Genomic DNA, 25,759 nt, shown 5'->3' with positions numbered 1-25,759 from the left:
CAGGCTGGGCCCCGGGAGCGGCCGCGCAGTCGGCACTGTTTCTATTTCGAGAGGAGCTCTACTGGAAAAGGAACAAAAGCCGAGGGAAGCTATAAATAGCCGCCTCCTTCACACCAGCGCCTCCTCCGCCCCAGCATCCCGAGACCGGGGGGGTCCCGCAGCCCGGCCCGGGCTCAGCCCCGCCGCCAAACCCCCTCCACGTCTTCGAGCCAACATCTCCATCTGAAAACCAGAGGGAATAATAAGCCGGGGGATATCTGCCGCCGAAGCAGAACTGGCTCTGAGCAGCGCTTTGCCAAGTTACCCGGCGGCTCTGCCCAGCCACAGCCCCGTTCCCTGCGGGATTTGCCGCTGCCCAGCCGGGCTCTGCACCCAAAAACACCCCGCGGGGACGGACTCCACCACCTGGGGATGCTCCTCTTGTCCCTGGCCCTGTCTGCGGCTGGCAGGGAGCAGGAAGAGCCGAGTGGCTCGGGAAGACCTACTTTCAAGGCTTTAATCCTTTTTTGCTTAAAGAATCTTTTTTTTTTTTTCCCTCCCCTCTCTTTCTTTTTTTTCCCTTTCTTTTCCTTTCCACGCGGCAAAGATGGGGTCTGATCAGAGGAGAGACGCAGGGAGCTGACAAGCTGCGGCGTACGGAGAGAAAGGAGAAAGAAATACATATTTATTACCCTCAATTATTAAAAAATAGATAGCAGCAGATCTTAGGCCCTGGCAGAGGCACTGCAGAGTCGTTTGTCTGAGGACTATTTTGTTTTTTAAATTCCATTGAAATTATAATACGCTGGGCTTGTTAGCACAAACATCCCGGCATATCCCTGCCGAGGGGGGATCATCCCAGCCCCTCTGCTGCCTCTGGTGTGCCTCCCGCAGGGTGGCTGTATCCAGCACCCGATGGGATGCCGAATTTGCAGGCAGCGGGAAAGGAAGGAGGGAGGCTCAGGGAGGCAGGAGCCGGCAGCGGATGCAGCCGGCAGCCTTTGTCCCCCTCAGTCTTCACCCCGCGGGGATGAGAAGGGCTCTGCCCGGTGCAAGCACATACCAAATGCACATGGATACCCAGCTGGGTGAAGGTCTCGTCGGCAAGACCTCTCACCCAGGTCACCTCGGGCCAAAAAACTCCCCGTGACATTCTCCGTGCCCAAGGACGGGCTTTGCACCCCTCGGGTGGCACCGTGGGGGTCCCGTGATCACGGGGATGGGGTTTCCCCAAGCAAGCCAATGCAAACGCTGGTGCAAATGCAGCTGGAAAAAAATAGAAAGCGGTTCCCAAGTGCGGCACACGGGGCTGGCGGAGCCGCTGGCACCTCCCCTCCGCTTGCAGGGCTGCTCCGTAAGGAGCCCTGCCAGAGCAGCAGCAGCCAAATTCCCTCCCGCCGCTGCTCCCCAGTAAACAGCGGCTGCATCACCGTGTGATGGTGATGCCGGGACTTAGGGAGCACGTGGAGCACCTCTGACACCCTCCGGCTCCAGCACCGCGCTCTCCCCACACACTGGATCTGTTTGGATGCGCTGGACCACCATGGACCTGCTGTGCCATCACCTCTCCAGGGCCAAATCCCGCTGCCATCCCATCCCACAGCCGTGAGAGGAACCAGCTTTTGGCACCGTGAGCCACCAGAGCGGTCACGGCTCTCCCAGCCCAGGCAGGAGCATTGCTAAAAGCTGCTCACCAAAGCTGGGCCAGCTCCAAGCTGCCGTACCGGCTCCGAGCCGCTGTGCCAACACCACCGGGAAGCAAGCAGGCAGCGGGCACATATGCTGTTAAAAAGGAAAAGGAGCTTTCTACACCAAATGGAACATTTTCCGCTTAATAACCCCCAATCCTAATCTGCGCAAAGAAGATTGCCCCCCGCATCTTCCCGTCCTGCATCTGCCGCTCGCCCTGCCCGCACTTAACACCCGAGCAGAGCCGCGGCTGCCCCACCAGCACGTGCCCTCAGCAGGAAAAGCAGGAGAAACACCGGCCATTGGGAAAACAAGCGATGCCCAGCACTGGGCTCATCTCCTTTGTCAGCACCGAGCCTCCACCATTTGTCATCAGTAAAAATAATATTCCTAAAAGTGTCCCCCCTCTGATTGCCGGGCGGCAGGCGCAGGGCTGTGGGTTTCCATGGTGATGCTGTTCCGCAGGGATGGTACAGGGGGATCGGTGGGATTGGTGCTTCCTCGATTTGGGAGATGGGACGTGGTGTTGACATCCGGAGTGAGGACAGCACCAGCTCTGCTGCTGGCAAAGGATCCTGAGGCTGAGCCAACTCCTTCCACCTTGGCCTTGAGCAGCGTCACCCAAAATAGCAGGGGAAGAGCAGCCCTGCTGGAGAGGACACGGATGCTCCTATATCCCAGTGGTGCTCCCTGAGGCCGTGCCCTGCACCCCTGCCCGTGCCAGCACATGGATCCCCAGCTCCTCCTCACTGACTCCCACAGGATCCTGCTTGCTCCATGCCTTATGGCTCTCCCTGCAGCCTCCCACTTGTTGCCTTTGCTCTTAAAACAGACTCCAGCCTCTTTCAGTGGGTTCTGAACCAAGGCAACACCTCGCCCATCCCAACCTGCTGGGAACCCAAACAACAGCCACCACTGCTGGGGTGTGGGTGCCTGTGCTGCTGCCACTCTACCAAAGTGCTCTGCAAACATAATCTGCTCTTAATAACCCAAGTCTCTACTGATCGTGGCTGAACCCTGGAATTGCGCTTTGCAAACAAAGCCCAAGTTTTTGGCTGTTCGGGGGAGACCGGAGCAGCTCCCTGGGGTGGGGATGAGCAGCAGTGTCACCCAGGGGTGCCCCAATGTGGGGCATAGTGGGACAGGTGGTGCCCCAGTGATGTGGGGCTGAAGTGGCCGTATCCTTTGCAAGGGGGGCTTTACCTCTGCACTTCCACAGGGGCACTGCCAGGAGCAGGGGACGTCCCAATGGGAGACAGCCCTGGTCACACCTGGCCACCACCACGTCCCTCCAGGCTTTCACACTTCCCTGCCTGGTTTTTGCCTTCAAACAAGATTTTGAAGAGTGATTTTTACCCACTCTTGCTGTCAAATCCCATCAATGCTCCAGCAGTTTCCAGCAGCCCAAGTTCCTGTCTGGCCCCAAGGCAATGACATCCCACTCGTGGCCTCATCCTGCAAACCATGGAGCCCCACTGCCCCTGCTGCTGGCCTGTGACACTGGCTCCAGCACTGCCAGGGCCTTCAGGGAAAGATAGGTGTGAAAACGCGTATTTTTACGTCTCCCCAGCAGGTTCACTGATGTTTTTAGGGCAGTGCTTTGAGGCCACCTGGAGTGTCACCCACAGCCTCTGGCACACGGATGGGACTGCAGGGCGCCAGGTGTGGCATTTTAGGCAAAAGGTGGGAATAACACCCAGCCAAGCATGGCCACAGCTCTGACCTGCCAGGCTCCATCAGTGCAGATCACTGAGCGGCGACGGCTCCTTCGCATCCCGGCTCCGACTCCAGGTCTGGGCAGATCTCGTCTGCTGAGCCCTCCTTGCTCCCCCCAGCACCACCGCAGGGACAGCCTGGGCCGCATCCTGACCCCCTCCCTTGCTTCACCGGGCACAGAGAGCTTGTGGCTTCCTATCAGCTCTTTAGGAAATTAAACTTTTATAAGCAGAAAGGTTTCTGGGCTCTTGGCTCCCTGGCGCAAGAACCGCAGTCCAGCCTGTGCCTGCACCCTGCCCACTGACTGCTGGCCTGGCAGGGAGGGATGGAGGCTGGACGCTCCGTCGATGGGATGAGCGATGGAAGGGACAGGGATGTGGCTGCCCATGACCTTGGTGTCATCCTTGACCTGGAAATCTCCTTCTCCTGCATCGCCAGTATTGCACTCCCGCCTGCGGCTGCCTGCGGCCACCTCTGACAAGGCTGTGACACCCTCACCTGGGATGGAGCTGCACCCCACGCTGTCACCCACTGCCATGCCACCAATGACATCCCACTGCACAGAATCCACCCTGAATCCCACCAGTGACTCCATGGTTGAAGCTCACGGGGTGCAAGAGGCCCAAAATGCCCCCAGGAATCTCAGCACTTGCGCGGCCTCGCTGCCGCCATCCTGCTGCAAACGACTTTGCCCGTGTGGCACCGTGTGTGAATCCATCTGCTCAGAGCTGCCTCCCTTGGAGATGTCAACCACGGCACAGCTCCTGCTGCCTCAAGCCCTGCCATGGCCCCAGCCTCAAGCCTGGTCCCGGCAGTGGGACGTGGAAGGTGGTGGCAGTGCCACCATCAGCCCGTGCTGCCACCCACCAGCACAGCCTTGCGTTGCCATCATCCTTGACAAAACCTCAGAGCCCCGCAGAGGGGCTTGGCCCCAGCCCAGCCAAACACTGCAGCTGTGCCCTTGTCCCCTTGCCTCATATGTGGGGTGTCCCCTCTGCACCCCACTTGGGGCTAAGGCTGAGATCGGGGACCCCCTGCCCAGGGACACCTGGGCACGGTGAGGCAGGGAGGGGAGAACCTGTCGTCAGGATGGAGGCCTCCTCTAACTGCCTGTTGAATTATTCAGGAATGGTATTAACTTATAAATGAGTGTGTTTGACTGATTTTGTGGTTGATGTACAGATAAATTCTAATGAAAGACAGCTACAAGATTTTAAATTATTAATTAGACTGCCACTTAACAAAGCCTATTTGGCACTCTATTTCCTTGCTTAACAAGACAAAAACTTTAAGAATAGGTTTTGCTTTAGCCCACAGGCTCTTCAATTTGCATTTTGTTTTTCTAGCTCCACAAATGAAAGCTGTAGATCTTGACCTTAACAGGCTACCCCTGGTGGGATCCAACCCTGTCGGCAGCCTCGCTGCCTGCCTCCACCTCAGGCTCCCAGTTTCCCAGCCTGGATGATGCTTTTCCTGCAGCTGGCAGCACCAGGGCTGGGAATCGAGGCTTGAAACAAGGACTGCTCCAAAGGCTTGGGTTTATTCTCAAGTCATCCAGCCGGGTTGGGTTAATACACCAAACAAAGCTGAGGCGCAAGCCAGAGAAAGGAGCATCCGAGTGCGAGGCCCCACAGCCGCAAGGTGACATTTCCCCCAGTGGGAAAAAGCATCTCTGGGGTGGCAGCAGGGGCTCTGCCCTGCCTGGGGTCCGCACCCCAATGCCAAGGGCTGCATGCACAGCGTTGGCACCTTCCTCACGGCCCGAGCCTCGTCGGAGAGGGGCATGTACTGGCGGTGGCAAAGGCTCCGGCCTGGGGCTGTGTGGCCGCCCCCTCCCTGGGGCACGGGACAGCAGTGGGGGTCCAGTCGGGGTCCCCTCACACGGCACCACTGTCCTCAGCATCTCCCCGAGACTGGCTCCAGTGCAGCGGGGCCGGGGGTCCTGTCCAACCCCCCCACCGTCCCGGACCCCCCGGGAGGGCCGGCTGCTCCCCTCGCTGTGATGTCACAAAGCTCCTCGATGATGTCCCAGGCGGTTGCCATGGAAATCGCGTGATGTCACAGCGGAGCGATTCTCCTCGGGGGGGGCCGAACGGGACGGCTCGCCCCAACTTCCTCGCCGAACCCCCCGCGCTCCCCGGTGAGCCCCGTTTCCCGTTCCCTCGCCCTGACGGACGAGCACCGACCCCCCCGCTCCCGCCGCAGCCCTGCTGCCTCCGGGACCCGCGGTACCCCGGTGCCCGGGGGACCCGCCGCGTCCCCGGTCCTGCGGGACCCGGAGCCTGCCCTGCCTCCCTTCGCTCCTCCCGGTCTCCCGCCTCCCCGCCGCGCTGCGCTCCAGCCGGTGCCGCTCCCCGGGGGGTGCCCGAGCCTCGGTGGCGGCGCCGGTAACGCGGTGGCGGCGGGGGGCGCCCGGCGGCGCGGCCCCAACTTCGGCGGGGAGACAAACTTCGGGGCCGGCCCCGCTGCCTCCGGTGCCCGCGGCACCCGGTGCCCTCCCGGTGCGGTGCTCACCTTGGCGGAGCATCTTGGAGCCGGGGCGGGCGCGGTCTCCCGGCGGCGGCGGCGGCGGCGCTCAGAGCCTCGGGCGCGGCGGCGGCGAGCGGTAGCGGCGGCGGCGGCTGCTGCTGTACCGGGAACGAGGAGCCGGAGCCCGGGCGAGCGGCCCCCGCGGGGGCATGGCGGGCCGAGCCGCAGCGGCACCGGGGAGCGCCGGCCCCGGAGCACCGGGGAGCGCCGGCCGCGCCTCTGCCCGCCGCGCGTCCCGCCGCCGGCTTTTAGGGGGGGAGCCGCCCCCTCGGGGCTGGGGCCGCCGCCGCCCCCCACCCCCTCGGGTAGAGCCTATAAAGGGGTGCCCGGTGCCGGTGCCGCGCTGCCTGCAGCGGCGGGCAGGGCTGGGCAGGGCGGGGCGGGGCAGCGACGGGGCGGGCAGGGCTGGGCCGGGCTGGGCTGGGCTGGGCTGGGCTGGGCTGGGCGAGCCCCCCCCGGGCCCCCCCTTCCACCGCCGCCGCCGCCTCTCCCGCCTCCCGTGGACAGTTCGTGAAAGTGCCGCTGCTCCCGTTCCCCGCGCCGCCGCCCTCCCTCCGCCCCACCGGGGGGTACGGCCCAGCGCCGCCCCCCCGGGGCTCTGCGGTCCCCCCGGGACCGACTGTCACCCCTGGCACATCGTTGTCGCCTCTGCCGTCGTCGTCCACACGGTGCCCCTCTATCGCACCGAGGCTCCGCCGCGCCGCCCCGCGCCTGCCGTGCTCACGGCTGTCCCCGCTGTCCCGCCTGCCCAGCACCATCCCTGCCGCTCCCCGGGGACCCGCCGTCCGCTCGGCCCCTTATCGTCCCGTCTACCCGCCGTGTCCTGCCGAGATGCCGCCGTCCGATCTGGGTCTCTGCTGTCCGCGCTGTCCCCGCTGTCCCTGCTGCCTCGGCACGGTCCCTATGATGCTCTCCGCCCCTTCTCGTCCCCTGCGTCCCACCAGGTCCCTGCTGTCACGGATATCCCAGCGGGGGATCTGCTGTCCCGTCTGCCTTCCAGTCGCTGCTGTTCCCTTTGTTTCCCGATTCCTGCTGTCCCCGCACTCTCCGCCGTCATCCCGACACCTCACTGCCCCCGGGCTGTCCCCACTGTCCCCAGACAGTCCCTGCTGCCTCCAGAGGGTCCCTCGTGCCTCCTCCCCTGTGCACCACGGGGTGTCCCGTTATCCCACCGGGAACGCAGCTGTCCCCGCTGCCCCGCCGGGATTCCCGCTTTCCTCGGGGGATCCCCGCTGCCTCCTCGGTCTTCTATCGTCCCCTGGAGGCCCCTGCTGATCCTGGACTGTCCCTCCTGCCTCTCGAGGGTCCCTCTGTCCCACCGCGGGTCCCATTATCCCAAAGGGAACACTGCTGTCCCCACTGCCTCAAGAGGGTCCCGTTATTCTACCGGGAGCACCGCTGTCCTTATTGCACCGTCAGGATTTCCGTTGCCTCCAGGGGGTCCCCATTACCCTCGGGTCCTTCTTGTCCCATGCTTCGTAGGGACGTAGCTTCTACCCCACGACACACACGGACCCCTCACCATGACAACGTCCCCGGTGCTCCCGCCCCGTCCGTGTGTTAACATTAGGACCGTTAACCCTGGCGCTGTCAGCACCGCGAGGGATGCGGCGGGACCGCGTCCCCGACGTGAAGGGCGCACAGCCCCACTATCGCAGCGCTTCTCACATCCCACTGCACTCCCAGTGTCCCGCCTGGACCGTGGCGAGAGCGCTCGGTCCCCACCGCACCGCCCCTCCCGTCGGGGCCCGCCGGTGCGCTCCCAAGCTCGATCTCTCGGCCGGCGACTGCTCCGGCCTTGCGCGGGGATCGCTTAGTGCTGCCTTCCCGCCCCCACGTGCGCCACAGCCATGGCGGCCCCCGTGCGGGTCGGGAGCGCGGCCCCGGTGCCCGCCAAAGGTGGGCTGGGACCGGCTCCGCGCGGGGCTCCCGGTGCTGCTACCGCGCGCTGTGTTGGTTGCCTCAACGGGGGAGGCCGGGCCGGTGGCGGGAGGTGGCTCCGCCACCGTCCCGGCCACCCCCGCCGCCGTCCCGGCCCAGCTGGCCCTTTGTCGGTTGTCCCGTGGGCCGTGCGGGGAGGGTTTGGTGGCTCGTGAGTGCCGGTGTTGGGCTGGAAATAGTGAATAATCCCCCTGCTGTCACTCCCCCGCTGCACTCTGCCATCGCCGAGATGTAGGGGGGCGGCTGCTGTCGGGGGGGCGTTTTCAGGATGAGGCTCCCGGGGATGGATCACCCGGCGCTGGGTGGCTTTTTCCCGGTGGGATAACGGGATCCCCTTGTTGGGGAAACAGGGATGCGTTAGGGTGTCGCCCGGGTGATGGCCGATGAGCGCTGAGGGGTTGTGCTTGCTGTCCCCTCGGTGTGGGGACAGCCAGATGCACTCACAGAGTTTCACATACTGCGGTGCTTTCTGGGCTAAAAAAAGCCTTCTTGTTCCCCCAAAAAGCGCTAGCAATCTGTCCCCAGGCGAAGGGCAGGACGCCACCCCTTTTTTCCCTGCTTGTCCCAAGGAGTTTGAGCACAGCGACCCTTCTTCCCGCTTGACTGGCATGAGGACAGCAAGGCTGCTGCTGGCCCATGGCGAGCGGGGTGCGCTGCGCTCTGACGGCTCCTTCGGGTCCCCCCGTTTGTCCCATAGCCCGAGCGCGGCACGTGGCCCAGCAGATCCCCGAGGAGATCCTCGGGAACCCGGAGCTGCGGGAGGCGGCGGAGGCCCTGCCCCCCAACTACAACTTCGAGATCCCCAAGACCATCTGGCGCATCCGGCAGGCTCAGGCCAGGAAGGGTGAGCGGTTTTGGGGCTGACCTGGGGGATGAGCGATTTTGGGGCTGGTTTGTGCTGCTGAGCCCCCGGTGGGAGGCAGGTGAGGGGTGGGGCCGAGCTGCTGCTGTGCCCCCGGTGTGTTTAGGCTCTGTCTTGGCGAGCTCTTCTCCTCTCGAGGGGGGTTAATAGATCTGTATCTCTGGATTATAATCACATTGGACAGCACAGGTTGAGCTGCGCGGACCTGTCAGCCTGGAGATGTGTCTGGGATGCTGGCCAGGTCCCTGCTGTGCTCCTCTTGCCTCTCCTCTCTCCCTGCACTTTCCTGACACGCTGCTGGGGCCGGGAAGGGGGAGCCCCACAACACTGGGCACCGGGAGGGGTTGGCAGGGAGCTGAGCTGTGCTGCTGTCTGGTCTGAACCTTCCTCAGAGAGTTGTGTAGCCCCAGAGGAGCTGGGAATGAGTGTGGAGGCTTCAGGAGTGGTGCCAGGGCTTTCCCTGCACAGCCTGTGCATCCCACTGAGCAATATGTGATCAACTCTGGGGAGCAGGGCATGGAGCCTCCCCCTCCATCCCCGGTTGTCACCAGTGTTCCCACCCTGACTTCACGTGCAGACAGGGGCTGCTCATGGGGCTGTGTGGCAGAACCAGATTTGAAATGCTCTGTATCCACCTGGGAATGTCTCTGCCTGCTGCCACCGAGCTGGCAGGGCTGGCAGGCGTCACGGGGGATGTTCTGGAAGCTGAGCTGCTCCCGGCTGCGATGCTGAAGGGCCGGAGGGTGCGGGGCTGTCCGGCCCATTCCGGCTGTGGTGTGGCAGTCGGGGCTGGACGTGTCCCATCAGGACACAGCAAGGCTGCCCTGCCATGCTGCTCTGGCTTTCCTTGCTGTGTTTTGCTGCTTGGCACCTCCTAATTAAATGTAAATATGCGGCTGGGATTTAGGCTTCCGAGCTGGGAGCGGAGCCCATCAGCCAGCCAGCCGTGCTGGGATTTAAAAATCCGCGTGTGCAGAGACCAGCCAGGGGCTCGTTGCTGGGGGAACGCAGCCTCCCACAGGGCTGCAGCCAGCCCTGCCTGTGCCCTGCCTGCTGTGGGGTTTGGGGAGGGGGTCGGGGAGCACCCCTGTTCCCCATTGTGCTGTGATGGCGGAGAGGAACCCAGCTGCCTCCTGCCAACCCCCTGTTTGCAGATCTGGGGTGGAGAGCAGCCCCAGATGGGCCAGAATGGTCTCAAATGGGCTGGGGGATGCTGGGGCATGGAACCCTCGTCCCCTCGTCTCTGCCAGGTCAGGCAGGGGCTGGCAGAGCACGTGTAGATTTCCTTGGGCCCTGCGGGTTGGAACAGGGTAGGATCAAACAAATTTGAGCCAGGCCTTTACACAGCTCCACACTGGCCAGCGGGCTGGGCCTGGCAGCACGGGGATTTTGTTGGAGGGGAATCTGGAGAGAGTGTTTGGATAGATAGCATGGAAGCTGCGATATCTTAGTGGGATTGGGAGGTGAAAGAACAACAGGATTAATGGGGCCTCCTCCATTCACCTCTTCCATCATGGTCCCTGCTCCTCCCCACCACCCCGTGGGGGGCTCCTGGCTGGACCCCAGGCACTGGGCAGTCTGCTGGCCTTTGGAGGAAGAGGGATTGTTCTGAGCTGTGAGGAGGGAGCAGATGAGGAAACATAATTTGTTGTTGAATAAATTCCTGCAAGGCACAATGCTGCGGCTGTTGCTGGCCACCCTCCTGAAATGCAGAGAGAAGCTGGGATGGGGGGTGTGGAGCAGGGCGGTGAAAATGATCAAAGGTTTGGAGCAGCTTCTGTATAAGGAGAGATTAAATAGATTTAGGTCCTTTAGCTGGAAAAGAGGTGAATGAAGGGGGATATGATAGGGATGTAGAATTGTGAATGATGTGGAGAGGCTGAACAGGGGATGATTATTCACTTTCTTGTACCAGTAAGAACCAGGGGCACGAGTTTACATTATTAGGAGCAGGTTTAAAATAAACAGAAGAAAGTACTTTTTGCTGTGCAGCATATAATTAAAATCTGGAAGTCATTACTGTGGGAAGCAGGAGAGACCAGCAGTGTCAGCAGGTTCAGAGAGGGATGAGGTGTGAGCACAGGGAGAGTGGATACAGCCCAAGCAGGACAGTCTGCACCCCAGCTGCCAGAGCCACCCAGATTTTTGGCCAACACCTGGCTGGTTTGGGGAGGGTGGTTTGTGGCTGCACCTTGAGCTTGTCCCCACTTCAGGATGTCCTTTCCAGCCCCTCCTAACCCCGTGGCTGTTTCTCTTCCTAGTGGCCCTGCAGATGCCAGAAGGGCTCCTCATGTTTGCCTGCACCATCGCTGACATCATTGAGCGGTAAGACCACGGCTTTTCCTTGATTCCCTGTGGGACTCTGGGGCCGGCAAGGGCATAGGGGCTATTGCTGGGGATGAGTTGGCCACTGGGCAGGGCGAGGCCCAGGGCTATGGATGAGGAGGTGCTGTGGCTGCCTTCGTGGGGCTGCAACCTGGCTGGGCACAGCTGGGCAGCCCTGCGGCAATTCACGGGGACCTGAGGACAGGGACCAGCACAGTGCCAGCCCCGCTCTCGCTGCTTGCCTTCTCCTCCCCTCTCTGCTGTGCCGGGAGCTGCTGACAGGCTCAGCATGCCGGGGCCCCCGTGGGGGTGCTGGAGCCGGGGAGCAGCCGTGTTAACAACCGGCTGCCGCCAGCCCGGTGCCCGCGCTCGCCACGGCAGCGCAGCCAGGGGACAGCCAGCAGCAGGGCCATCGCTGCGGCACAGACCCATCCTCCTCCCCCATGGCCTCGTCCTGCCTCTGCAGCCTTGCTGCCCAGCACGGAGATGCGCAGGGGCAGCCTTGCTGCGGCTGGGGAGGCTTGAGGCCACGGAAAGGGTCACTCCTGCTGGGTGACCCTTTCGCCATGGCTCCTCTCTTGATTTTTTTGTGCTGCCTGAGAGGCGAGGCTGAGGCACTGGAGAGGAGCTGGGCTGTGCAGTGACAGTGGATGCAGGCACCTTGCAGAAATTGGCCTGATCTCTTTCCTGCCGAGCGCGTCTGCCTTCCTCCCCACCCACCACAGCCCTCTTCGCAGCCCCTCTCTGTTTTAGCACAATGAATTAGTGCTAATAGCATTTGGTGCCTCGTCTGCCATCGGGGTCGTGGCACTCATTAGCAGCTGCCTTGCCGAGGCCAGCAGCCTCACCTCCCCGCTGTTGCTGTGCTGGGTGGGAAGGCAGCCGTGCCCGCGGGCTTTGTCCCCGCTCTGCCATCATCTCCCCCGGGGAATCACAGCAGCCCCACACTCGTTGGGAAGGTGGGCGTGGGCAGGGGACGGCCACGGGGGGCAGGGGGTGGGTGCGAGTGTGGGCAGCTCTGCGTGGGTTTGTCCCTTTAAGTGGAGCTGCCTCCTCTCCGGCTTTGGCACCCAGCCGCTTTCATGTCTCCGACTTCAAAGGCAGTGGATTAAGGGGCTCTTTTATCTGAATGAAACCTTAAGCTCCACTTCCCGGTGGATGGTGGATTCCAGGGTGCTGAATGCCAGGGTGTTGGTGGATTCTGGGGTGCTGGTATCCTTGCTGGACTCGCCCTCTTTGCTGGGGGTGCTCCACAGGGCTGGTGAGGGGTGCTGGTGGGAGGTGAGTGCTGCATGAGTAGAGGTGCCCAGCCAAGAGAGGGGATGGTGTTTGGATGTGGGATGGCTTCAAGGCTGAGTAGGAGAGCCGTATCTTTCCCTCACTGCCACCATGCAGCACCCAGAGACACCCCATTGCCACCCTCTTACTGGGAGCACTGGGTGCCATCCGTGACCCTGGCTGAGGATGTGAGTGTGCTGGGTAGCAGCACTGCCAGACAGAGGATTGTGGCTGTGGGCAGGAGTGAACCCAGCCCTGGGTCTGCTCTCTCGGGGGGACACTGGGGACTCGGTTACAGTGCTGGAGGTGAGGTGTGAATCTGCAGGTGGCCTCGTTAGTTCCTGCCTCTTCCTGCTATTAATATTCATCGCCAGCATTAATGTGGAATCGCAGCTCGGCCGCCCGCTCCTGCTGGCCCTCCTCACCCAGTGCTGGGGCCGGATGAGCCTCTGACGTGACAGGAATCGCTGCAGCTGTGTGCTCTGGCTGCTGTGGCCAAGCTGGGGACAGGGGCTTGGGCTACCATTAGCCCTGGGCTGGTGTCCCTTTCCTCCTGTTGACAGAGAGAATGTGAGGGCTGAGCGTGACAGGAATACCTGAGTGCCCAAGGGGGGCATCGCTCTGAGCAGCCCCTTTCCCCAGCCCATCCCCACAGCCTCCTGCCCTGTCCTTCCTGGGGAGTTTGGGGAGTGAGTTCCCCCTCCCCTGCATTCTCTGCTGCTGCTGCAGAGCCATGCCCGGGGCTGGTGCCCCTGGGGTGACAGTGCCCACCCTTGTGAACTGGAGCCATGTCAGCTGCCACTCAGACGGAATATTTATCCCTTCTGCTGGAGCTGCCTTTTAATAGAATATTTGTGCCATGGCCTGGTGGTGCTGAGGAGAGCCAAGAGCGGGGATGTGGCTCACTCCTCCGCATCACAGGCAGCTTGCTCGCTGTGCGTCTGTCTGTCCCCGTGCAGTGGGATGGCAGTGTCACCACGTCCCTCACTGCCATGTGGGAGTGAGCAGGCCCCCGGGGAGCTCCTTGGAGCAAGGAGGGGAGGGGGCGGCCAGGTGGGGCCTGTCTGAGCTTCCCAGCACTGCACTGGCGCTTGCCGAGCCCCGAGGGGCTGCGGGGATGAAGATGTAGCCAAAGCATCACAGCCGCTGCCGCCGCCGGAAAGGCCGGTGGGGTTCTTAGCCTGGAGCCTTTGAAATCGAGAGCACACTCGGAGCATTGACCGGTGTGAGGCCAGTTAATTACCGTTAATAGGTTTGTCATTGTCAAAGCTGTGCCGGGGCGAGCGGCCCGGCTGCGGGGGGGGGGGGGGGGGCGGCGGGGCCGGGGTCTGCGCGCTGCTGGCGCCGCATCACGACGCTCCCGCGGCACCTTCCAAATTGGCTCCATTTGTCACGGCTGATGTAATTCGGCAGAGGGGAGCTCGTGCTGGGGGGCGGCAGCGTGGAGAGCCGCGTGGGGGGAGCTCGGACCACAGCTCAGGGAGGGGCAGCCCCCCAGCCCACCCGCTGTCGTGCCGGGGAGGTGGCAGTCGTGTCCCCCTGTGCCAGCAGCTTGCAGCTGGGGGCTGTGCAGCCAGCAGCGGACCCCTGCTCCCCTCTCTGCAGGGGCTGGAGCAGACGGATCAGCTGGGCTCTCAGCTGGGCTTTTGATTCCGTGTTAATAAAGTCGGCTGTCAGGCTTCGCAGCTGCTAATCCCTCTGTCTTCCTGTGCCACGCTGGGGTGAGAAGCTCCTGCTAATCAGCTGAGGATGGTAGCAGGGATAGGCAATGGCAGGGGGGCCCGGGGTGTCCTAATGCCCACACAGGCTGCCCTGGCACCACTTTCAACACCTCCCAGCTCCCAATGGCTTTTGAAGATCCATGGCAGGTGGTGCTGGAAGTGCATAGACCGTCCGAGTCTCATCTTGTGACTCAGGAGCATATGGGGACTTTTTGGAGTGATGGCTGGGTCCTGCTTGAGCAATAAAGAGTTAAACATCTGTGTGCACAGCCCAACAGCTGTGGCAGAGCTTGAAGTGCTCCACTATGGCCACGACAAAAAGGGCCCTGATGGCCGGTGTGCCCCACAGCCCCCAGTGCCAGTGGCTGGTGTGCCCAGCAGGTTCCCAGTGCCAGCAGGCACCAGATCCCTTGGCCAGGTAGGTCTGCCATGTGGCACTGAGCAATGTGGCACTGTAATGAAGGCTGGCAGCGTCACCAAGAGGTCCCAAAAAGCCACTCTGGGACACTAACACAGATCAGGATCTGGTCTCAGCACAGTGCCATGGCTCTGCTGGCCAGTGCTGCCTTCCCTTCTCTCCTTGTCCTTTTAAGCACAACCTGGAGGCTCTGGCATCGGGTGCACGCTGTGCAGAGGAATTTAATCACTGTCATTAACCACACAACAGCATCATTAGGAGGAATGAAGTTCTCACTTCATTGGAGATGTTCAAAACCTTCTGCTCGGGTGGTGGCTGCCTCGGGGGATTGGGCCAGGGGGAGTGTGTGGGGTCTATAGGTTTGTCACCTCCCAGGGCTGGGATGTGCCAGCACAGGTGTGGTGCCCATCACCAGGTGCCCCATGTCACCTCCTTGTATCCCACAGACCTGGCTGTTGTGAAGAGGGGACAGGCACCATCCAGACACAGGATGATCATGGTGGCTTTACAACCAGCCTGCACTGGCCTTTGGGTTGCCTTATTTTGGGTTTTATTTGCTGCTACAGGACCAGCAAAGCTGGGGTGCCCTGGGACATGCTCCTTGAGTGGTGGTGTTTGTCCTTCCACCTATGGTGAGGACAGAGTGGGAAGTCCCCTCAGGGGAGGGGACACAGCTGGAGATGGTTCCTCCTGGGGGGCTGTGGGGACACCCACTTCTCCCCATCGTGCCCCACTTGCAGAAGCTGTGTGGGGCCCCATCATTGCCCAGCTGCAGCCGGGCACTTCCAGCACCAATTGCAATAAAATTGCAAACTCATTATTTTAATTATGTGCAGCCTTCCTGTGCTAATGAAGTTGGGAGTCTGGTAATAGGGCTTGGTGATGGGCTTCTCTGCTAATTAAGTGCACTGTTCTTGGCCTGGACTGGGCTCAGCCCCCACAGCCCAGGACAGCAGCATCCATGGGTGTCCTGGGACACGCTGGGCTCGGGCACAGGGCAGGCAGTGGGGACAGAGTTTGTGGGGTGATTATTTGAAGGGCCACATGCAGGTGAGGCAGGTGGCTGTGAGGCAAGGGGCAGTCTGCACCGTGTCCCTGTTCCAGCACAACATGCAGGCACCGTGGCATCCCAGTACTGCCTCTGTCCTCCCATAGCAAAAGGGTGCCAGGACTGGCCACTCTCAGCCCAGTGTCCTCAATCCCCTCCCCACCAAGGGCCCACACAGGGGCTGAGGACTTGTCCCTGCTAGGCAGAGCAGCTCTGCCTCATGGCTTGAGGACCAGCACTGTATCATTCACACACTGCCAAGGGACCTTGCGCTCCTGCCAGCAGCAAATGCTCTCATTCATTTTTCGAGGGGCTGGGATAAATCAGGGCTGCTCCAGCCAAGTCCCTGTGCTCAGGTGACAGGGACTGGCTACCCCATGCTTGGAGACATGCAGCCCTCACGTGTGCGTGTCTCTGACCCAGCATTTTCAGCCCCAAAACTTGTCCCTGGATTGCTGCTGCCTCTATCCTGCACTGGGGAGGAAGGCTGGGAGGGCCTGGGGGTCCCAGCTGGGATCGGGGCTGGGAGCTGGCCCACCCTGGAGCACATCCTGCCAGTGCTGAGTATGGCACTTTATAAATGGGGTTTTGGGAGCCATCTGTTTAAGGAAGCAGATAACGAATTAGGGGGAGATGAGAAAAATGCTAAGGCCAGGCGGTTTTTCAGAATGAGCCGGGGTTTGCGGGACGTAAAAGATGAATAACCTCCCCACGTGTTCAATATTCATGAGCTCCCAGCTGTAATGAGCGTCTCAGCGCTGGGTGGGGACATCCCTGTCACCACTGCCAGCACGCTGCTGGGACCCATGCGTGGCTGTGACAACTTCCAGGGACACAAAACACTGACAAGGACGCTGCCGTGGCTGCCCCTTGCCCATGTCCTGGTCTGGGCTGGTTGGTGAGCAGCTCCCCAGCCTGCATTGGAGGCAGGTGGCTGCTAATTGACATTTCCTTCCTCTGTAGTTTGATGAAAGACTCTGGCGACACCGAACTGATTAAAACATCAAGGGGAGGCTCTGGTGCTTGCCTTTGATTTGTCTCAGGAGATGATTACGGCTCCGCTCGATTGTCCAGCCCAGCCGGAGCGGGCGATCCTGGTCTGTGCCATCCTGGAGCCCTTCCTGCAGCACCACCAGGCTCCTGGCCTTGCCACCACCATTGGGTTCCCTCCTGACCAGGCACCATCCCGTGGCCTCTTTGCTCACCTGTGACTCCACACCCTGCAGCCAGAGGAGGAATCTTGCCCATGGCCAGCACAGGGCTCAGCCTCATCTCTCCCTGCCCAGCTGCAGCCCCACACACCAGGCAGGGCCACGGGCACCTCTGCCCTCCTCCTTTCACCGTTGCTATTTCACTTTCTTGCTCTTCACCCCCAGGGACTTTCTCTGGGGTTTGGGCCAATTTGCATACATTTTAATCTATAAAAAATTAAGCGGCGCTGGCTGCCGCTCTGAGTCAGACCTCCCCATCCTGAATCTTAAGGAGCTGAATAATTTTCCACTTTTGCTGAGATGTGTGGAGTCTGATTCATGTTCATCTCATCACCTCTCATTAGAGGAGGGGGCTGGGGGCTCGGAAGGGTGAGAAGAGCCTTCTCGAACCTTCGCTGGCAGCCCCCAGCCCCACAGCGTGGCCGTGTGGGCAGTGGAGGAGCCATCCTCCCATCCAGGCCACGCTGGCCATGAGGAATCGCGGGATTTGGGTGCTGGCAAGATCCAGCCCATTTTGTGATGCTCCCCAGCTGCATCCCCAGCCCTTGTGGAGTGGGAGCTGCCCAGGCTGGACTGGGGAGGTGAGGATGGCTGTGCCCCCTCCTCGGGGATGCTCCAGCATTGCTGCTCCCCTGTCCCCCTCCCCAGGCGCTGATGGATGGGCCAGAGCTGTTAATATTCAGCACGCTCCGCCATTTCTCCACCTTCTGCCATCTGCCCAGCTCTGCCCACCATTTCTATTCTTGCCGCCGACGTAATGCTCCCTGCCTGGCGCTTGGGGGGAGCGCAGGACCCTGGCCCCCAGCCAGCCATGGGTGCTGCAGGGGGTGACGCTGTGCCAAGGCCCCCTCCCTCCCTGGTGCCCTGTGCCAGCAGCAAGGAGGACCCCGCTGGCACCGAGCTACAGCAGGCCTCGAGTAAATAAGGAATTAGCATCTGGTTTAAGCAGCCCCTCCAGGCACGGGGCTTTGTCATCTCGATACCTGCTCTCATCCTGCTGCGGCGGCTCCCTGGGAAGGCAGCCAAGCTAATAATCCCCCAAAATGGTGCAATAAATACCCACAAAGGTGGTGGGTATTCTGAATCATGCCAGAGCCCTGGCTTTGCTGCTCGGTGCTGGTGTGTGCCCCTTCACCCACAGGCTGGCAGGTGCCGGGTGGGTTTGGACTGGAGCAGTGGGGGTAGGGGACAGCACCAGTGGTGGTTTGATGCTTCCCCTCACCAAGTGCCATTTAAACACCAGCTCTTCTAGAGGTCACCCAGCTTGGCCGAACTGGCATCCAGAGGTGACACAGCCAGGTGCAGATTGGATTCACTGGCTCACACAGTGCCCACGCATGGGGTGATGGTGGCTTGGCTTGCACCACAAGGGAAGCCAGGACAGCTGTTCTGCCCATCCTGGTGTCTCCAGTCCCCAGGGCTGCCTGGTGGAAGCAGTGGCACCACGCTGTGCCGGGTCTCCCTCTGCTGCTCTCCCTGCTGGAGCATTAGGAATCTGGCAGCGTATTGTTTGATGAGTGGATAATCCGCTGAATTGCAAACAGCTTTACCCAATTGAAGAGGCGGATTACCGCTCTCCAGCTTAATCATGTTGACATCTCGGAGAGTAGCCAGTGCTTGTCCTCTTCGGCGTGTGGCTCAGTGGCAGCGCGGGGTCCCCCCATAGTGACATGCCAGGGGGCTGGAGGGCAGAACCTGGGTTGTGGTGACACAGCCGTGACCCTCAGTGCTGTGCCTTCCCACAGATTCACGGATGCAGAGGCGGTGGTGATGGGTGACGTGACCTACGGCGCCTGCTGCGTGGACGACTACACGGCCCGGGCCCTGGGCGCCGACTTCCTGGTGCACTATGGACACAGCTGCCTAAGTAGGTGACACTGAGTCCCGGGGTGCTGCTGGGGTGGCCGTGTGTGGCACTGTGGAGGCTATGCCGCTGCCACCGTGCCACGCCAAGCAACTCTACGCCCCTCTCAACGCCAGCTCGGTGACTTAGTGCCAAAGGCTAATCCCTTCCCAAAGGGCTTTCTGCTGGCTTTGGCTGGGGCCAGGCTGGCTGGGTGGTTGCTCATAGGCAGGATTTTGGGTGCAGCAGGGCGTGCTCATCCTGCTCGGCTGCTGCAGCAGTGCACGGATCCAGCCTTGTCCCCAAGAGCAGAGCAGCAAGGCCATGGCTTGGCAGGACCCTGCTGGCCCAGGAGCTGCCAGTGAGGATGAGGCTGCTCTTGCCCCCATCTGGCGTCTCTGGAGTGATGAGGAAGGGAATGATGGCAGAGGAGAGTGAGGGCCTGGGGGTCCCGCTCGCCCCGGGGCCAGGAAAGGCAGCTTTGCCGGTACAGTGCAGGCTGGGCGGGGAAGGGAGGAGGAGGAGGCTGTGTGCTCCCCAGGCGGACAGTACTCTGGATCCCGTTGCTATGGAAACTGCGCTGCTGTCCCAGATGCTGCTAACTTTGAAGTCCACCCAGGATGGAATCAGCCCAAAAATAACAATAAGACGCTCTGGGTTTTAAGGTGGATCTGCAGAATTGCCATAGCTGGTAGGAGGTGTGTGCATCCCTGCTGCTGCCACGCTCCCAGCACCTGGCAGTCCTCCTGGACGTTTATGGGGCCCTATAAACAGGTTTGAAGAATTGCATCAGGCTCTGTATGAAATACTGACTCCCCAGTTGAGAACTCTGTCCTGAAAGCCATGTCAGTGTGAGGTTCGTGGTGATAAATATGTGTGCTAGGTGCTTTGTTACGGAAGGAGGGTTATGGGCACCCTGGAACAGAGAGTATAAAACTCCTGGTTTGTAGCCTGCTGCTCATGAATGAACAGCAGGAAGGGGAGGAAGGGGCTTTATCTATCAGGCTGCTCCAGGGAATGGGACTCACATCAGCTGGAGCTGCTCCCTGCAGGGACAGGCAGGCACTGCCAGGCTGACTGTCACCAGCCCAGCTACCATCTGCTGCCGGTGGCCTTGTCACCCTTGCCTGGTCTGGGTTGGGTGGGTCACAGGGCAGAGTTGGATGGGTCACAGAGCACCCTGGGTTGCCCACGGGCTGCTGTGAGGATGCTGGGCTCATTTTGAGCTGCCCACAGTGGTCCTGTCACCAGGGTGGCCAATGGTGAGGTACATGGATGTTTCCTGTTCCCTCCCAGCCCCACGTGCCCCGCAGGAGGGAGTAATTTGCACTTAATTGTGATCAGGCAAAGAGCACCAAAATGGGAAGTGAACGAGGAGCTGTGGATCGATGTGGACTCTGTGTACTTTAATTATTCACTTAATCGTGGTGACAAAGGCTTCTTAGCACCAGGGGTAATTAGATTTGTGTTCATTGATTCCCCAGGCTGCCATTATCTGGAGAGAAACAAGCGGGTGCTCTCTGTGGCTCCCATCTGCATCCCCTGCCCTGTGTGCCAGCACAGGCAGAGGGGTGGCACAGCTCACCCTGCCTATGCCACGGCAGTTTGGGGCACAGGGAGCCCCACCAACATGCTTTATCCCCCAGCTGCAGGCAGCAACAGCCTGGGGCTCGCTGGAACCCTGGGTGTACCCCACACTCAGACCCTGTCTCTTCCTGTCACCAGTTCCCATCGACTCCACACAGGGGCTGAAGATGCTCTATGTGTTTGTGGACATAAAGATCGATGCTTCCCATTTTCTTGAGACTATTCGCTTCAACTTCACACCGGGCACCTCCCTGGCCCTGGTCAGCACCATCCAGTTCGTCTCCACGGTGCAGGTGAGGTGGAAATCCCTGGCTTTTGTCTGAGCCTGAGTTTTCCTCTGGCTCAGCCCTTCCCCGTCCCGCAGTAGGAGCAGCTGCCCCGGGGTGCTCATGGAGCTGGTTCCCCTCTGACGAGTTGCTGCAATAACGTGCTGCTGCCATAATGTTGATCAAGTACTTTATAATAACTCTGATCAATGTTTCATGGCGGCACCCCTCCCCAGCTCCCCCGGGAGCTGCTCTGGAAATGTCAGGGCAGGCGGTGGAGCACTTGGCATTTTGATGCAGTGCCGGCAGCGGCCAGGGAAGCTCTGGCGGGTCTGTCTGTCTGCCCCTGAACGGCCGGCTGGGCAGGACGGGAGGAGATGAATGAGCCTCTTGAGCCGTGTCTATCAAAACACGGGGCTATCCAAGCGTTAAGCCTTCTCTCTTGTCTTTTAATTGATACGACGGTTGAGCCTCGCTGAGCATCCCGGCTGCGCGGGGGGTTGTTCCTAGTGCCACCCCGAGCGGGCTGGGTCACAACAGCTGGGTCTGCCAGGGCTGGGGTGTCCCCAGAGGTCCTCAGCCACCCTTTGTGCCATGGCCTGCCCCTGCTGACCCCATGTCTCCCACAGGCAGTGTCACAGGAGCTGCGCTCCCAGTACAAGGTGTGTGTGCCCCAGTGTAAGCCACTGTCCCCAGGAGAGATCCTGGGCTGCACGTCACCCCGGCTTGCTCAGGACACGGATGCCATTGTGTAAGTACCCGGGGTCCTTCAGCACCCTCCTGCCTGGCCCAGGCTTGCCATCCTTCCTGCACCCCCTGCCTAGTTTTGTGCAATTTTGTTGGGGGGTGAGGGGCATCCACAGGATGGGATGGGCCCCCTTCAGCTCCTCACGCTGCTTTAAGTGGCGTGTGCTTGTAGCACAGAGGAAATAATTGAGTCGTATATCAGAATAGATAATAGATGGAAGGGCGGGTGGATAATTGGAAAAGACAAATGGCCGGGGCCCAACATCACAGCAACATTAATTTTATTTAAGGACAGCAAATTAGAGGGAGCACTTCGCTTCCTATCACCTAATTATTTTAGGTAATGGAAATGCTTAATGTACTGTGAATACAGTGTGCTGCAGAATAAATAAATACAAGGACCCCACCCTTGGGGGGAGCCGGGGAGCCCAGGGGTGGGTTTGGGTTCTGCTGAGCTCCTTGCCCATGCTGCTGTGAGCCAAGAGCACCAGTGCCTTTCCAAGCACAGCCGTGCAGGGAGCTGGGCTCCAGGCTGCTGGGCACAGGGTCAGTGGGAGCTCTGGATTCATCCTGAGGCACTTTCCATCTCTCCCAAGGACATCAGGGGCAGGCAAGGGCAGCCAGGCTGGCACTGCATTGGTGAGAGTGGGTCCTTTCAGCTGGCAGAGGAGTGGCAGTGCAGTACCAATCCGCGCAGGTGCACTCGGCCTTACCTGCGTCCTCCCTGCGTTATTATTTTCTTCTTTGCACCGTCTCTGGGGCTAACTTCTGCAGACAAATTAGCTTTGATCTCCCAAAATGTCATTCTCCAATTAAGGGCAAAATCTAGTCAAGTTTTACGTCTGAATTCATTTTCCAAGCCCTCACTCCATTAGGGCAGCTGAATGAAAGGCTTTGAAATGTAATTGCTGACTGGAAATCCGATTAGAAATGGAAGCAGCAACGTCTAGAACCAGCCATTGAGATGGAGCAGCTCCCAGCCACCCCGTGCTGGTGTGAGCACCCCTCCTTGCTCTGAGCATGGCTGTCTCTCCAACCCTGCCATGCCAGGGAGCCCTGGCTGTGCCTGCTGCCCCTGGGTCCCAGCACAGGAGCTTGGATTCCTTGCACCTCCACCGTGCTGCAGTTTAGGAAACCAGTGGACACGTGGATGAGGGGCTGTTGTTTCCCAGTGCCATAGCTCTCCTCCCCTCTCTGCAGGTATTTGGGCGATGGGCGCTTCCACCTGGAGTCCATCATGATTGCCAACCCAGGGATACCTGCATACAGGTACAGGCACCCACTCCAATCCCATGGTGGGGAGCACCCCATCTGTCCCCATGTGCACCCCATGGGCTGGGCAGGCAGCTGCTAGCAGCAGCCACGGGCAGGTGAGAGGCCACGGGGTGGGTGAGGAGGTGCTCTGGGGGAGATGAACACCAGCCATTTACTCTGTCTGAATATAAACATTTTGACAAGTACCTGTGGAAGCTCGTGGAGGTGCAGCCATTAAAGCCCGGCTGCTGCAGGCAGAGGCCATAAAGCGCGATGATGAGGCCGCTGAAAGCAGATGAAATATCAGGAGTGAAAGGCTGGGCCCATTTGGCGGAATCTGAATTTCCTAGTAGGTCGTTTGTTACGAACGGGAGGCGCACGTCAGGTTTATGGCGCTGGTGAAGCTGCCGAAACCCGAGTGGGATTTGATTAAAATTCTCCTCGTCAAACAAAGCAACAAATCAAAGAATTCTTCATAATTGATGAGCCAGGATGGGGGGGAGCTGAATGTGAAGCTGAACACAGCCGAGGCTGTGCTGGGTTTTGGGGTGTTGTGGTGGGACACTTGTCCCTATCCCTGTCCTTGTCCCCTAATGAGTCGGCTGGGTCCTACATCAGCCAGGAGGACAGATGCTGCGGGATGCAATTAGTGCTAATTAGGGATGGGCATCACTGGGAGGAGGGCAGGTGATGGAGCACATGTGAGCCTGGCTGTGCTTTGCAGGTACGATCCCTACAGCAAAGTGTTCTCACAGGAGCACTACAGCCACGAGCGCATGCACCGCGCCCGGCAGGACGCCATCCACACTGCCACCAATGCCCGCTGCTGGGGACTCATCCTGGGCACACTGGGACGTCAGGGCTCCCCCAGCATCCTAAAGGTACCAGCCCCCTCCCCAGCATCCTCACTGGGCACCAGGCACTGCTTTTGGGTGGGGGGAAGGACTGGTGAGCAATGGCACTGTCACTGTCCTCACTGCCAGGGTAAGGGTGGATGTGGCACCACTGGCAACCCATCAGTGGCCACTGGCCCCAGTCTATGTGGGAAATTAACAGCAGATGAGGGAGGCTGGACAAGGGCTCATTAAACTCGTTCCTGGGGAGAGCTGGCCGGTCTTGGAGAAACCCCCCCGCCCAGACAGCTCGGCAATTAATTGGCTGGGTTTGTTTTAATTGGATGAACTTCCGATCAGGTTCAGCATCCCTGCTCAGCTGCCGTGCTGGCGCTTTCTGCACCCCAGCTGGGTGAGGGGAGCAGGACAGCAGAGTTCTGCCCTCTAAGCATGGTGGCCCTGCCCACACACAGAAATTCTGGGGTAGCCACAGGTGAGATAGTGCAGGGACCGGTGGGCAGAGCAGGGCAGCAAGGTCCCAGCAGCTGCTCTTCCACTGCAGGCGGGACACGGGCATGGCTGGGGCTGGCTGGGCAGGGGGTGATTAGTGCTGGCTCTGGAGGACAAGGACATCTCTGGCCCCTCTCCTCCTCCTGAAAGCTCTGGCTGCAGCCAGCCCATGATAGGCGGGTGTCCCAGGGCAGGCAGCCGCTAACGAGAACAGATTGTTGTCATTGAGCAGTAATTACTTCATTAGGCTGAGGCACGTGCTGGGGAGAGCTGGGCGCAAGCCGGAGCCATGGCCGCAGTCTGGCCTATGCCTGCCAAGGGAACACGGCTGTGGGGCACAGCTGGGACCCACACAGAGTCTGATGGCCAGGAAGGGGCTGTGAGCAGGGCCTGGGGGGGCTTGCTGAGGGACCCTAACCCTGCCAGGTGCCTTTTTCCCCCGCAGCACCTGGAGTTGCGTCTCCGTGCCCTGGGCCGGCCCTATGTGCGGGTGCTGCTGTCTGAGATCTTCCCCAGCAAGTTAAAGCTCTTCCCAGAGGTGGATGTGTGAGTGCTGCTGACCCCCCTCCAGCCCCCGGGTGCCCCATTCCTGAATTGCCCATTCAGTTCTCACTTGAAGCTGTCCCTGAAACATCTGTCCAGCTGTCACTGTGCAGGGAAGGGACGTGGCTGTCCTTACCAGGGTGGCACTGGCACAGGAGGGACCCTGTGGTGTTCTGCTGAGGAGCGTCACTGTGGCTTATTCTTCCCAAAATGCACATCCCCACTGTGACATTTCCCTTCCAGGTGGGTGCAGGTAGCCTGTCCTCGGCTCTCCATTGACTGGGGAGAAGCCTTCAGCAAGCCACTGCTGACACCCTATGAGGTGAGCACCCATCTCCATTTTGGGGGGACAATTCTGGCTTAGGGTGATGCACGAGAGCAGGCTTGGGGATGTCCCTGCACCCAGACAGTGTCCCCTCCTCTCTCTATCTGTGCTCTGTGCACAGTCCAGGCATGCTGCTGGGATATCCAATCTTTTGTGAAACCAGTGGGATTCCCAGTGCCTCGAGCTTTGCCCCGGCAATTCCCTCTCCGGCACACCAAGCTGGATGCTGGGACCTCTCCCAGCACCACCAGCACCCCCTCTGTGGGCACCACTCAGGGACTCATCCCATGTCCTCTCTTGCAGGCTGCAGTGGCTCTCCAGGACATCGAGTGGCAGCAGCCTTATCCCATGGACTTCTACGCCAGCCAGTCCCTGGGGCCGTGGACAGTGAACCACGGTGGCACACAGCCCCCGCGCCGCGGGCGGCCGGCACAGGTGGGCAGCGAGGGGTCACCGAGTCCCCGCTCCATCCCTCGGGCCGGTGAGAGCCCCGGCACGGGCTGAGCGCCCGGTGCCGCTCGGTGCCCGGTGCCGCGTACCCAAAGCGCCACCCCGTGGTGTCGCTGCCATCGAACAGTAACGGGGACAGTGCCAGCCCGGCCCGGGGGAGGGACACGCGGGTCCCCCCAGCCCTGGTCGGGCTGAGCGCCTGCCGAGCACCGCGGCTCCCGGGGAAAGGAGGGGTTCAGCCGCAGTGCCCCACAGGGTGCTGCGGGCTGGGCACGGGCTGGCTCATCGCAGCTCCGGCTGGGGCTGGGACATCCCTGACTCTCCCTCTCCCTGCAGGGGAAGCCACCCGCGCCCCCCGCCCCGCCCGAGGGTGAGGAGCAGCCAAGCTCCGGGGACCCCGCAGCCTCCTGAGTGTCACCCGCAGCTGCCGCGCTCTGGGACCTGGCGTGGGCAGCGGCGGGGGCACCGCTGATCCCTCCCCGCGGGGTAAGCACCACCGGGACCCCCCCCTCTACCATCGCTGGAATGGATGGAGTCTTACCCCGTAACTCGGCGACACCACTGCCCGCAAGGACCGACCCCGGCTGTGCGCCGGGCGTTGCCCCTCGCAAGGCCAGGCCGTGCTGCCGCCGCCGCCATCGCGCGGGGGCTCCCGTCCCGTCCCATCGGGGCTGCCCCGTCCTC

General features: G+C 60.9%; 1 protein-coding gene and 1 long non-coding RNA gene across 3 annotated transcripts; one reads left to right on the top strand and one right to left on the bottom strand.

Annotated features, from left to right (window-relative positions):
* The first annotated feature begins 7,762 nt into the window (after positions 1 to 7,762).
* Positions 7,763 to 25,635, top strand: DPH1 (diphthamide biosynthesis 1). Of its 2 annotated transcripts, XM_088177126.1 has the most exons (12): positions 7,763 to 7,812; positions 8,552 to 8,698; positions 10,978 to 11,041; positions 18,463 to 18,584; positions 20,286 to 20,440; positions 21,043 to 21,164; positions 22,361 to 22,429; positions 23,139 to 23,295; positions 24,203 to 24,303; positions 24,544 to 24,622; positions 24,929 to 25,060; positions 25,412 to 25,635. In XM_088177126.1, exons 1-12 carry the CDS (start codon positions 7,764 to 7,766, stop codon positions 25,484 to 25,486), a joined length of 1,272 nt encoding a protein of 423 aa, XP_088033252.1. In that variant the 5' UTR covers position 7,763; the 3' UTR covers positions 25,487 to 25,635. The 2 variants fall into 2 exon arrangements, with proteins under 2 accessions (XP_088033252.1, XP_088033251.1); XM_088177125.1 differs by lacking the exon at positions 7,763 to 7,812 and having other exon boundaries at positions 7,970 to 8,698.
* LOC148221497 (uncharacterized) lies at positions 21,425 to 23,142 on the bottom strand. The gene is made up of 2 exons (XR_015807942.1): positions 22,622 to 23,142; positions 21,425 to 21,791 (listed from the first exon to the last, which is right to left on the bottom strand). It is a non-coding gene; the product is annotated as an uncharacterized LOC148221497 (long non-coding RNA).
* Positions 25,636 to 25,759: the final 124 nt, after the last annotated feature.

This window comes from Sturnus vulgaris, chromosome 21 (assembly GCF_052056855.1).
Source record: "Sturnus vulgaris isolate bStuVul1 chromosome 21, bStuVul1.hap1, whole genome shotgun sequence".
Taxonomy (NCBI): Eukaryota; Metazoa; Chordata; class Aves; order Passeriformes; family Sturnidae; genus Sturnus; species Sturnus vulgaris.
This window is presented reverse-complemented; position numbering and strand designations above follow the sequence as displayed.